We start from the raw sequence: 12,386 nt of genomic DNA on the forward strand, positions 1-12,386 counted from the left end.
GGGGCGCAATTGTATTTCAGGGGAGGCTGGTGCCACCCCGTGCCCCCCCATCTGGCCCCGCCCCTTTCCTTTTGGTTCCATCAGCAGGGCAGCTGTTGCCCAGCCACAGACCTCATCACTCAGCCCTGTGCAGGGGCCTCCCGCTGAGAGGGAGCTGTAGTTATTGGCTGCATTCACCCACACATACATACAGCAACCCAGCTACTGGCCTCTCTCCAGTTAAGGTCTCATTCAGGTTAAGCTGTCTACATGTATCTCTGATGCCCTGCAAGCGAGTGTCCTTGTTGCCATGAGTACACCAATTACCAGAATGTTTCCATGCACCTGTACTGTCCCACCCACAGACAGGACTCAAAAAGAAACAACAACACTCACAAGTAACTGTATTAGTGATGATGATGTGTGGCTGTGCTGGCACACACACGATAGAAACCAAAGTGCAAGAGAGTAGCATGTTCAAATTAAATTATACCAGAGCAGTGGTTGCCGCATTTTGGCTGCCCTATCAGAGGAGCTCAAGAACCCCTTGCATTGGCACCACCTGTTCCAAATGTGTCCTTATGAAGGGATTATGAACTTTATGTTATTTGAAAGGAGCTGTATAGCAGAACGTGCAACCATGTTTGGTCTATGGCATTCTTCTGGTAACCCTCTTGATTCTTCACATAATGTTTTGTTTATACGGCCCCTGGCGTTTCGGAGAATGCTGCAACGGGTAACGCCTGAGCAGAAACGCCTATAGTATGCAGTATGTCCGTGTCTCTCACATTGCTTCGGTATACTTTAAGAATAATCACTGGGGCCACTACTGGAAATTTCAGAAGAACATTTAATATCCAGGAATTTGCATTATACACGCTGCTGACTATCCATACACAATCCAGCCTTGTAATATGTTTCAACCTAGTCTTGTTAATTCAAATCATGATTTCTATTTTTCATTTATCTATTTTTTGTTGAGTTAATGTTAATGAGTTGAGCTTTCCACGTACCCCCTGGAAACGGCATAAACAGCCCTGGGGTGCTTGGATGGATATCCGCCATACAGTGACTTTAAAACTGACACTTACCGGTCTCGTTGTGAGCTGAGGAAGCAGACGAGGTGGCACGCCCAGAGCAGGGGACCTGCGTATGTGCTGAGGGCCGTTAAGAAGATGGCAGGGGCTTCCACGTAGCTTTCCAGTCCAACAAAGCCGACTGAGATGTCGACGGTGGCGATGTTGTTGGAATTTCCCTGCAAGAGCACAAATAAATCTTATTTTAGCATCACCTTTAGCATGCAAGTTGCAGGAATAGCTAACCTTTGCACAGACAAAAAGACAGTACACAGCGATCTGTGGGTGAAGCTTTGAAAGAATTTCAGAGCTCTTAAGAACTGGCCACATGCTTTATCATCATTACTCTGAGCTTCTGCCGACTTCCCAGAGGCCCAGTAGTTCTTTGTGTTTTCCAGTCCCTGAGCAAAGCTTCACACAATGGAAGCACACACTTCTGTCTGCTGGACTCTTGTTAGAGGCACTCAGGCTACTGTGTAAGTGTGTACAAGCGCATGTGCCAGCACACGCATAAAACCTATTTATTTCTGGTGTATTTCTTTTCATGTTCAGAAGTTTCTTCTCAAGCTTTAGAAGATGTAATCACTGTTATGCAATCAGGATTTATAGCCACAACGTAGGCTAAAGGCTATTGTAGGATATATTTACATAAGCAAAAATATGCCTTTGTTTGAATGTGATAATGTCATGAAAAATGTTTTCATAGCCAATATATAAATCAATATATGTAAAGGACTTTTTTCTGAGCTTGGTTCTTCACAAGCTCAACCAGCATCTGAGAGAATCAAAGCTTCTTTAAATGAAAGAATATCAAGAAACAGTATGTGCTGAGGTCTGTCTTTGGCATTGATGTATTATAAGAACTGGATACAATGTTTAAGGCGGAGCCCCTCTTGTTCCTATAAGAGTTGCTCAGTGGTGCAAAAAGCTATTTATGGAGCCAAATCCGCAGCTAAATGTGGCCCATAGAGCAGGCACACTGACCATAAGCACTGGAGACCTCCCTGATGCTTCCATTTGGCGTTCTGCTAACTAGAATGGGCTTAAAATGACTTAATCGTGCGGCTCTTCTAGAGTTTCCAAATGTCATCGGAACAAATGGATCGAATAATGATAGTGAAAGAAGTAATTTTGGGGGGCTTGTCATGCTCAAAAATCGTATCCACTGATTTACAGACGTCTCTTTCGCCATGTTTTTGTGTCACAAGTCTTCATGTGACGGACATGGAAGTTGTACTTCCACTGTTTGGTCACTATGTTCATTTTGCTTCAAACCCCGGCGGACTTCCTGGGGGCCTGGTCCATGGCCAGTGCAGATCATAAGGGCCTGTGTCCATATAGCGTTTTACTCTGGCAGAATAGTGCTGGGTAGGGCTTCATCCCCATTTGTAGCGCTGCCCGCCGGTTTGTTTGACCATAGTCTCGCCTTGCCAGAAGTTCATTCCCAGTACTGCAGAGGAAGGTCTTGGCCAGTCTACACGGTATTCTGGGATGGAAGGAAAACGTGCTTTATTGGCATTCTTTAAACCAACCACAATTGTGTTGGGAGATGCTAAGTGCCAGACGGAGCAATGGTGTTGAGTTTTGGTGGAACATGTGTACGTTCAAAAGTTTTTTTTGTTAAAACTCAGATTGGACAGATAGTCTAGCTAGCTGTCTGGATTTACCCTGCAGAGATCTGAGGACCAGGTAACCATAGTCCTCAGATTGGACAGATAGTGTAGCTAGCTGTCTGGATTTACCCTGCAGAGATCTGAGGACCAGGTAACCATAGTCCTCAGAAATCCACCGGAGTTTAGAACGCCAACATAAAGAAAGCAGAAGGTGACAAACATCCGGTGGAGTTTCCTGCGACACCTGAACAACCCCGAAAAAGGAAATGTTGTCGAGATAGACTAGTTTGACAACAACATTAACATTAGGTAGGAAGCTAAGGTAATGCTATGTTAAAAGGGGGTTGACTGCACAGCTAACAATAAGCTCACAGTGATAAAAGCACAACACTTGCCAACATTGAATGACCGGCCCACTGAAATTGAAAACAATTGTAAAAAAAGACACGGGTGCGCAGAAAAACACATTAGGTCCTGTGTCCATATACCGTTTACCTCATACCGCCAGTGTCTTTTCCACTTCGGCTAGGGAATTCACTATGCGGACACAGGCCCTTATGTGGACACTAAGTCATAAGCAGGTTAAACACGTTCTTCACTAGAAAGGCTGCTCAGCTCCAGTGAATTTAAACAACGTGAACTCGAGTACAATTGTTCCCTGGACAATCATCTTTATCCAAACCTACAATAAAGGACTCACAGGCAAGGTAATCCATGATCAATTTGTGCCGCTCGCGCGCTTAATCTGATTTCTGGATGGCACATGCAGGTTACTGAAATCACCTGCGCCCTGTTCACACTCAGAGATGCAGCCTTCAGACCAATCGATCAACCCGAGCCACTTAACCAACAGCACTTTGGAGAAACGCTGTGACGTCTGCTCGCGTCTTTTCCTGCAAAATTTAAATTGTCTCACTTACAGTACTTCAATTTTGTTAGTGTTCTATACTTAGCAAATTCAATTTCCATGCGCATAACAAGTGATGATTACATTTAGAATTCACTGTGATTGCGGTATGTATGCTCCCACACACACACAAACACACATACACAGAAAAAGCAGGCGTCAAAGATGTCTTTCTTGTTCAATTTGAATGCAATGATGATCTATTAGCAGCAACACATCGCGTAATGCTTTATTTCCCTTCTGTGCACACGTCTCTGATCACAGAGGAAAAGAACATTAACAGCTGGCTCCATTTTAAGCAAAGGTTGGTTGGCTGCATAATATGGATATTTTCTACTTGCTTTCTTGCTGAAATGCTGCTGTGATCTTTTAAATATAAGGAGAGTCATTCATAAACAAATCCAGGGAAAAACAACAACATCAAGTGCAAGAAATGGGAGTGATATTCTGACAAATTTAATTGTCGTAACAACTGTCAGAATGGGACTGGTCTAATAAAGCTCCACGCTGGAGTGTATGCATGGCATGCTAAGAAAAGCTCCAAATAGAAATAGCTACTGTAACTCGTCTATTTACTGGGATTTCAGGTTAGTTCTGTGCTCTAAAAACATGTTTGGGATGATTCATGTTAATATAAAGAAGGTTGCATCTGAATCCGTACCAGCGGGGTGACTCGTCCTTACTCACGTGGCAACACAAACTGTCTCGTTGGTGAAGAATAAACACCTCCTTGCTGCTTTACTGACCATCTGGTTTTGGGACAATAAATCCACAGAAAATCCACTGCAAAGTCGGACTCATCCATCACTTCAAATGAGCAGGACGGCTCAAACGTAGACAGCACAAAACTTCTACTGTGAGACACAGTGCTGCTCATATATAGGACAGGTACCCCCGCTTAAGTAGACTAAAAAGAGGAATAAAAATATCATCTTTTGGAAATTGATCTTATAGCCTTAATTAAAAAATGAGGAAAAATCCAACCTTTAAGAAAACCAATTGTCTTTGTGAACGAATGTATAATGTATCATAAATAAATAAATGTTATTCCTTAAAATACAGGGGGCAGAAATAAGTACACCCCTGTGTTACATTCCCATAGCAGCAGGCAGATTTTTATTTTTAAAAAGACCAGTTATTTCATGGATCCAGGATACTATGCATCCTGATAAAGTTCCCTTGGCCTTTTTGGAATTAAAATAGCCCCCCCCCCTGGCACATACCAAGGGATTGGCATGGTGTTATTTCAGTCAGCCTAACAGCTGGTTTGATTTGCATTTGAGAGATGATTTTATGGAAAGTATCCCATGCCTATCTATAGGTATGGTGAAGGGTATGTGAGGATGTGTGTGTGTGGGGGGGGATTTTAATTCCAAATCCTTTATCAGGATGCATAGTATCCTGATCCATGAAATAACTGGCCTTTAATAATAAAAATCTGCCTGCTTCTATGGGAATTTAACATAGGGGGGTGTATACTCATGCCCCTGTATTTTAAGGAAGAACATTTATTTTATTTTATTTTAAAGATTATTATTATTATTTTTTCCCCCCCTTTATTAGATAGAGATAGTAGAGATACGTGAAAGGGGGAGAGAGATGGGGGGGGACGACATGCAGCAAAGGGCCACAGGCCGGACCCAAACCCGGGTCAATGCAAGACTAAGCCAACATGGGGCGAGCGCACCAACTGAGGGAGCTATTGGCCGCCCCAGAACATTTATTTTTTTTACGATACATCATTTATTCACAAAGCAAATTGATGTCCTTGAAGGTCGTATTTTTTCCTCATTTTTTAATTAAGGCAATAATTTCCAAAAGACGATATTTTTATTCCTCTTCCTAGTCAACTTAAGCAGGGGTTCCTATACTCATCAGCAGCACTGTACCTAATTCATCATGTGACAGGATTTAACGTTTTTGTGACACTAGCGATGTCTGCATCTGAGGTTACCTGGAATATTTCCCATAATTCCTCTTGTGTTTTAGTGTGTTTGGCTGCCAAGCAACAAGGGCACTTTGAAAACCACAGCTTTCTGCCAATATCCACAACGAAGCCTCTGAAAATACAACAGCAAAAGTGTTTCTCGACTCCACATGAATGTCTCTAAGATTTGCGGCCCAGAGCTCACTGACCAACTGTAACTGTGCCCGCTGATTAGATTTGAATTCAACATCATTTCGATTGTTGTGCGTGACAACCAGCTTTTGTTTCAGAGAAGCAAATTGAAATCACACATGTTGCCGCTTTACAGATCCATTACGGTTACAGCTCGTTTGAGAACGTTATTACTCAAAGATCTGTAATTAGGCCTAGGCTGAAAACTGCCTGGTGGTGGTCTACTCCATCCAGAGCTCATCACGGTCTTAATGACCCGAGGCTGATGGCGGGTATTAAATTGCTAGCGATATTGAAGTCCAGTGTTAACAACAACACACATCTGCTAAACAAATATCTGCCCGGGGTGGAGGTTAAATCAAAAGGCAGGTATCATATCTGCCTTTGAGGAACATTCATAGCTCATAACACCGTAACACATCCGCAGGAAACAACAAGTCCAGTGGGTCTTCATGCCAGCGCAGGATCAAAGTAACATCATTTACACACAAACACTTCCTCTGCCCAAAACTGCAGCTATTACAATCCAACACTTTATGTCAGGGCGTTAAATTTAGATGTCTTTTACAATCAGACAAGGAAAAAGTTGCTTGCTGATTTGTTGTTCCCTGAACTCTCCTTTGTAGATATGTGAGGGTTTTGGCTCTGGTTCGCATCTTGACACCTCTGTCCTTTTGGAGTCAGCCCCAACATATAAAGTTTCTTGGTTATAATTTGTACACTGGTAATGGTTTGATAACTGCAAGACTTATTTTTAGATTTACTGCAGGGTGGACCTTTACCGGTCTGGACTACAATCAGCAACAAACTGGAGAGGTTGGTAGGGGGAGTTCAAATAAGCTTGTCTGAATTTAATCAAACACCGAGCTCCCCACTGCCCTATTTACTGTTATTACTCTGACGATAAAACTGTTGGTAATATATATTAGTAACATTGTGGGGAAATGTTCCTCTGAGGTTTTGGTGTCTGACTACTTCCGACATTAGTTACCTTGTCAACACTAATATGAATTTGCCAATAGGGGTAGGGTGATAGACCTTAAATTAATAACACTGTTTTTTTGTTGTTGTTTTTTTGCAGTATATCACAGTTTTACGAAATTAATAATAACAATAAAAATGTGTCGTTTATTAGTCCCACAAAGGGGAAATTACAATTTACACACATTACACACAGGCCTGAATTACCACACAAGCACTAAATGGAGAGATGTCAGAGTGGGGAAATGGAAAGGCGCCCCGAGCAGTTGAGGGTTTGGTGACTTGCTCAAGAGCACCTTGGCAGTGCCCAGGAGGTGAACTGGCACCTCTACAGCTACCGGTCCACCAACATACTTTGGTCCGTACGGGGACTTGAACCTGCGACCCTACGGTTCCCAACCCAACTCCCTATGGGAAAACAAGGTTCTACCTCTTTTCACTCTAGAGGCAATATAAGAGAACCTATCTTACAGAAAAATAAATTGAAAATCCGAATGTGTTATAGGAAAGAAAATGAGCTTGAGTAGTCTATATTCACGACGTTCTTTAGAAGCTGAAAAATAATTAAAATGAATTGTGCCGTAATGTTGTAATTTCTTTTTATTTTATAAAACTGGTATTGAAAAAAGTAACATTTAGGAACCGGTATCAAAGTCAAGGTATTGATATTGGTACCGGTATCGACATTTTTTGAACGATACCCAGCCCTAGTGAGCGCCGGTATCAGACTTGTTGGGGAACGCTCTGTGAGAGCTGTGTGGAGCCAATCCCAGACCACTTTTTCTCTGAATTTCCAGTCCAGCCCCCTTTGACAGACAAAGCAGCTGTAATTCTCTCTATCACTGACATCGTCATAGTTGCTTACCTGAAAGTAAAAGAAGGCCTGACCGAACCAGTAATGCATGATGGTGGTTTGGGCTGCGTCGTAGTGGAGTTTCTTCCAGATAAACTGAGCCATGAGGGTCTGGATCAACAGGCAGCAGCAGAGGACCGGCAGGTTGTGAGCCCGAAACAACAGGGAAACCAACAAGACCAAGCCGCTGTAGATCTCCCATAATCCTCTGCTCTTCAACTTGGCATCTGCTGTGATGATCTGGGACCGCAACAAGTCTTTGGTGCCCGTGAAGAGGATGCCCAAGATGAAGACGTAAACAAAGCGTGCCTCCACTGTTCCCCTAAAGAAGAAAGATTACAGACTGTGTCATTTTTGCATTTTGCAGTAAGCCTGTATTGATTTTTTTCTCTCTACAAAACTCAGATATACTCAATATTGGAGTAATTAGGGTGAGTCTGGGATGTGGATTCTGACAGGCCTGCTGTACCCATCCATGCATTTAGCAATTAAACAGCCACATATTTGGGTCTTGGGACACCAGTTAATACAGACCTTATATACTGAATGATCAAAGAAAAAGGCTTCCTATCAAATAAAGGTGACAACAAAAGATGCAAAACAATGAACAAGGAGAATAAAATCCAACTAATTAACAGAACCAAAACGACCAACTAACAAATTAAATGCAATGGAGCATAAAATCCCGACAGAAGCTTTGAAAAGAAGACAGAAAATTTGATCTTATTATTCTGACATTTGCTTGTGGAGAGATAGCCTTGATGAATGCATAAATATGACATCATCTGTAACATCATATATGGAAAATCGGAGTATAAAAGCTCCAAACCACATGTTTCATTTGACTGACAGCAGTCCAATGATCGGAGTCCGAATTACTGTACATGTCGTTCCTGCATATTTCAGCCAGTTATAGCTATAACAGCTTTTCAAAGTTCCCTATTTTCATTAATTCCACAACCCTGTGTCTAGTTAGACAGCTTTCCTGATATTTCTGTAACTCCTAACCCTTCTTTCATTCGGCATGCAGTGTGTCAATGTAACATTAATAATTAAAAGGTATGAGACGGGAAGACACAACGTATCGCCTGAGGAAAACAGACTCTCACACCCATCACTCTGTCTGTTGTCTGTTGTACTTTCTGCATCGCTATCATTTGAGAAACTTGTTTTTTTGGCATTTTCGGCCTTTTTTTGTGACAGGACAGCTTAGACATGAAAGGGGAGAGAGGGGGGAACGACATGCAGCAAAGGGGACGCAGGTCGGAATCGAACCTGCATCAGTCCACCAAGGACTAAGCCTCTGTATATACCGGGTGAGCAACCCAGGCGCCCGTGAGAGAAATGTGTTATTAACAAGTTATTTGTGACATATGACTTTTTTCCAGCTGCCTGCTACTGATATCAAAATTCTCTTTTTTTGAGTATCACGAGTTGTAAATGGAATGTATTTTATAAAGCCCTGTACTGTACGTTACAGGACAAAGCGTGCTCCACAGCATTCTGGGTATTTCAGGGGCCAATAGGTTTGTTTTCATAGGAAGCACACACACTGCAGGTGTCATTGTTGTGTATATTCCGCTTCCAATTTTTAATAACATGTGCAGTGAATGACAAAAACTAACAGGTAAAAAAGCCGAATGGAGAATACCAAGAAACATGATGGAGACGCTTTAATGTAAATGCAAATGTGTGCTGATGCTTTCACATCTGAGCTGTATGGTCCGTGTCTCTCACACACACACACACACACACACACACACACACACACACACACACACACACACACACACACACACACACACACACACACACACACACACACACACACACACACACACACACAAGAGGTCTAATTAGAAACATAAGTGAAAACACCTGTGTGACTTAATTAAATTGCCAGAGTTAAGTGTAACGTCTGTGTGACAACAAAGTGTGAATGTTCAATTAAATCAATACAATTTACAAACCGATGCTAAGTTCTTTCAATCATTAGTCAAAATATTTTTGTCAGTTGGCTCGGTAATTGTTGTGCTCACTTGAGTTTTATTATTGAGTAATACTGGTTGTCTTTCTGCTGTGCCTGGTCATTTAGCTCTGGTGGGTTAGATTAAAAGTGGGATCTCTTTTTCCAGAAAACAGGAGGTTTCATTCCTAATGCTAAAATAGATTTAGGCTTCAAATTCATGTCAGCAAGACTTAATAGAGATTTAAAGATGGGTAAGGCCCATAATGTATGCCCTGCAGGTCTGGGTTAAGAAAAAAAAACGTTTCCATGAGGCTGTTCTCCTTCTAAATGGCTTACTCCACAAAAATCATTTTCCAACTATCAATAATTTATACGCTTAAAATCGAAGCTTTAAAAGGAAAATCGCTTTGGATTACGAAGGCAATTACATTTAGTCCGATTTCCATTTCAGGCATTCAGCGCGTGCGCTGATCCACCGAAACTTAAAGATTATTTTTGTCACCTCAAATCAGCTTACATTTTTCAATATTTGTTAAAAAAAAAGAGGAATGAGTAAATCAACCCGTGTGAAATAGACGACATACAACAAAAGAGTGGTTAGAGCTATGGCGATGAAAAGTTTTATTCTACATCAGAATGGATGGAGGGGAAATAAAGAGCATTAAGAGCTAATGAAGTTTAGGGAGCCGCTGGATTTACAGCCTGAGGAAAATGAGACTTTTAATTGTATTCTCTGCAAACACAAAGAGATTAACCCAGCCATCCACCATACAATGTTGTGTATACCCTTAGCGACGGCATCCCAGATTATATCTAGCACCCATTTAAAGTAGCTCCCGGTAATATTTCCAAACTTGCGATGGCTCAAAACCTTCTTACGCATTTAGAAAATCTTCTGTTCACAAGCATGACATGCTTCTTCTCAAGAGAAGGCTAATACAGAGCAAAGGGACATTTCTTTTGCAGCAGGATTCAATAAGTACTACAGGATAATAACTGACCCTGAAGGAGTTGAGTATGTATTGGACATGTATTATTAATCAGTGTTTTTGTCATGGTAACTTGTTCCAAGAGAGGAAAGAACCGGAGGAATACGCTCCGTACAGCACTATTCTTTATTATTCACAACTCCCCTAACAATGTGGCAGGGATTGTGTTCATCATTATTTTATGCAAAGGAAAAAGTGAAAAACCTGGCCTGGATTGGATTTTATGCAAGGACAGTGATGGATGTGAGCTACCGAGCCTACTTGTTAACTACTGTGCTGGGTGGAAAGAAATGAGTGAATTACAAAGTGAGCTTTGTGTCGGGCATGTTTGTCCTCAACAAAAATAGCATTAAGCCACGCACGTAATGTGGCTGTCCTTTACCAATAGAAAGCAGGGTGGGAAAAACACTAGATTTACATGGGAGAAGCCTTCCCTTCAGATACCTGAATATATTCACCTCTGATAGACTGCGGTACTTATCCACATCAGTGTGAAACAATAAACAATAAGGCATGCAAAATTCTGAACGCTGAAAGGAAATCTTGTTTACTTTGACGTGTTCGAAGCAGAACAAGCACAAGCCCTCCTCCACGTCTGAGCATTATAGACTATTTGCGGCTTATGCCATCTCCTCAATTGCAGCCCCCCCCCTAAAAGTGTCTGTGGTTCGTTTAAGTGTCTCCTGATTATAGTGCATCACACAGCACAGCTTAGCGCCTATCAGATTCTTCCACTATTCCAAGCCCTTACTGACCTACACTCCTTTAGCTAAACTCTACAGGCCAGCAGTAGGAAATGCCACAACACTAAACATGACTCCTGCAACCCCCTCATGTCCCTGCACTCTGATCCTGTGAAGTACAGTGGCTTGTACAGTAATAGAAAGTCATGGTTTTCCAATAGAGAGATGTAAGCAAGCTAACAGCCAGTCTAAGCAGCGGCATGTGACGATTTGTTCCAGACTATAGTAATTGTTAAGTCGTTAGACTTAGACAACAATCCTATCAACCCTATTCAGACACATAGTCGTCATTTTATGTTGAGGAGTTTGTAAAAGCACTGTGATTTTCCTTCAGCGTGATGCTGTAGTTCAGACCACCAAGCAAGCACCAAGGTCACAGCAGGCGCAGTCTTATCCCAGAACAATAACAAAGAAGAAGCCAAAGTTGTTGTGATAATGGTGTACAGCTGAGTCTCTCCAGCAGAGCACATTTATCATAAAGTAAAATGCCAAGAGTGCATTTTGTTATTTTTGGCATCATTTTGTTGAGATTACATGAGGATTTACAGCCCTGAAACATAACAGAAATCCTTCCAGAGAGTCAAATTAATAAGACAAGGCGGGGTCTTCAACATTCATTATTATGAATTATATCATATATCATGTACTGTATATCATGTATATCTAGGCAGGTACACAGACAATTAAGTGTGGTTTTAATACTAGACCCAGTATCGTCACATTATTTAAAAGGACAATTCCGGGCGCCATCTTGAAACGACGAACGCCGCGCAACCAGTAACATGACTAAAACACAACGTTTGTGGTTTGACTGGTCATGCCTGTTTTCCAAGATGGCGCCTGCATGTAAACATGAACGCTAATGTACTACTTTATAATCTATCTTTTTAAAAAACTGTCTGTACACTTACAAAGTTCTCAGTGCTTCTGTTTATATGTACGGACCTTTATTATACTGCCGTGGAAGTGTGGTATTATATATTTTGAGCCTTGTTAGTGGTATAAAATAGTGATTTACACTATGCCAGGAAAGCTAGCGTTATAAAGTAATCACCGGTGTCACTACCAAATGTGAGTCAAGTGCAGATGTTAGTTGCGCATGCTCAGATGTAACCGTTTTACGGCATTCTGAAATTTGTGAAATCCATAAAATAATA

At 41.6% G+C, this 12,386-nt stretch overlaps 1 protein-coding gene across 2 annotated transcripts in view; it reads right to left on the reverse strand.

The window, feature by feature from the left end:
• The window catches only part of pigg (phosphatidylinositol glycan anchor biosynthesis class G (EMM blood group)), a 99,034-nt gene that overhangs the window by 5,692 nt on the left and 80,956 nt on the right, over positions 1–12,386 (reverse strand). For both annotated transcript variants that reach the window (XM_032510887.1, XM_032510886.1), the window contains 2 exons: positions 7,541–7,850; positions 1,071–1,234 (listed from right to left, as the gene is read on the reverse strand). In XM_032510887.1, coding sequence (XP_032366778.1) covers positions 1,071–1,234; positions 7,541–7,850 — 474 coding nt within the window. The remainder of the gene's footprint in view (positions 1–1,070; positions 1,235–7,540; positions 7,851–12,386) is intronic.

Source organism: Etheostoma spectabile, unplaced genomic scaffold (genome assembly GCF_008692095.1).
Source record: "Etheostoma spectabile isolate EspeVRDwgs_2016 unplaced genomic scaffold, UIUC_Espe_1.0 scaffold273, whole genome shotgun sequence".
Classification (NCBI taxonomy): domain Eukaryota; kingdom Metazoa; phylum Chordata; class Actinopteri; order Perciformes; family Percidae; genus Etheostoma; species Etheostoma spectabile.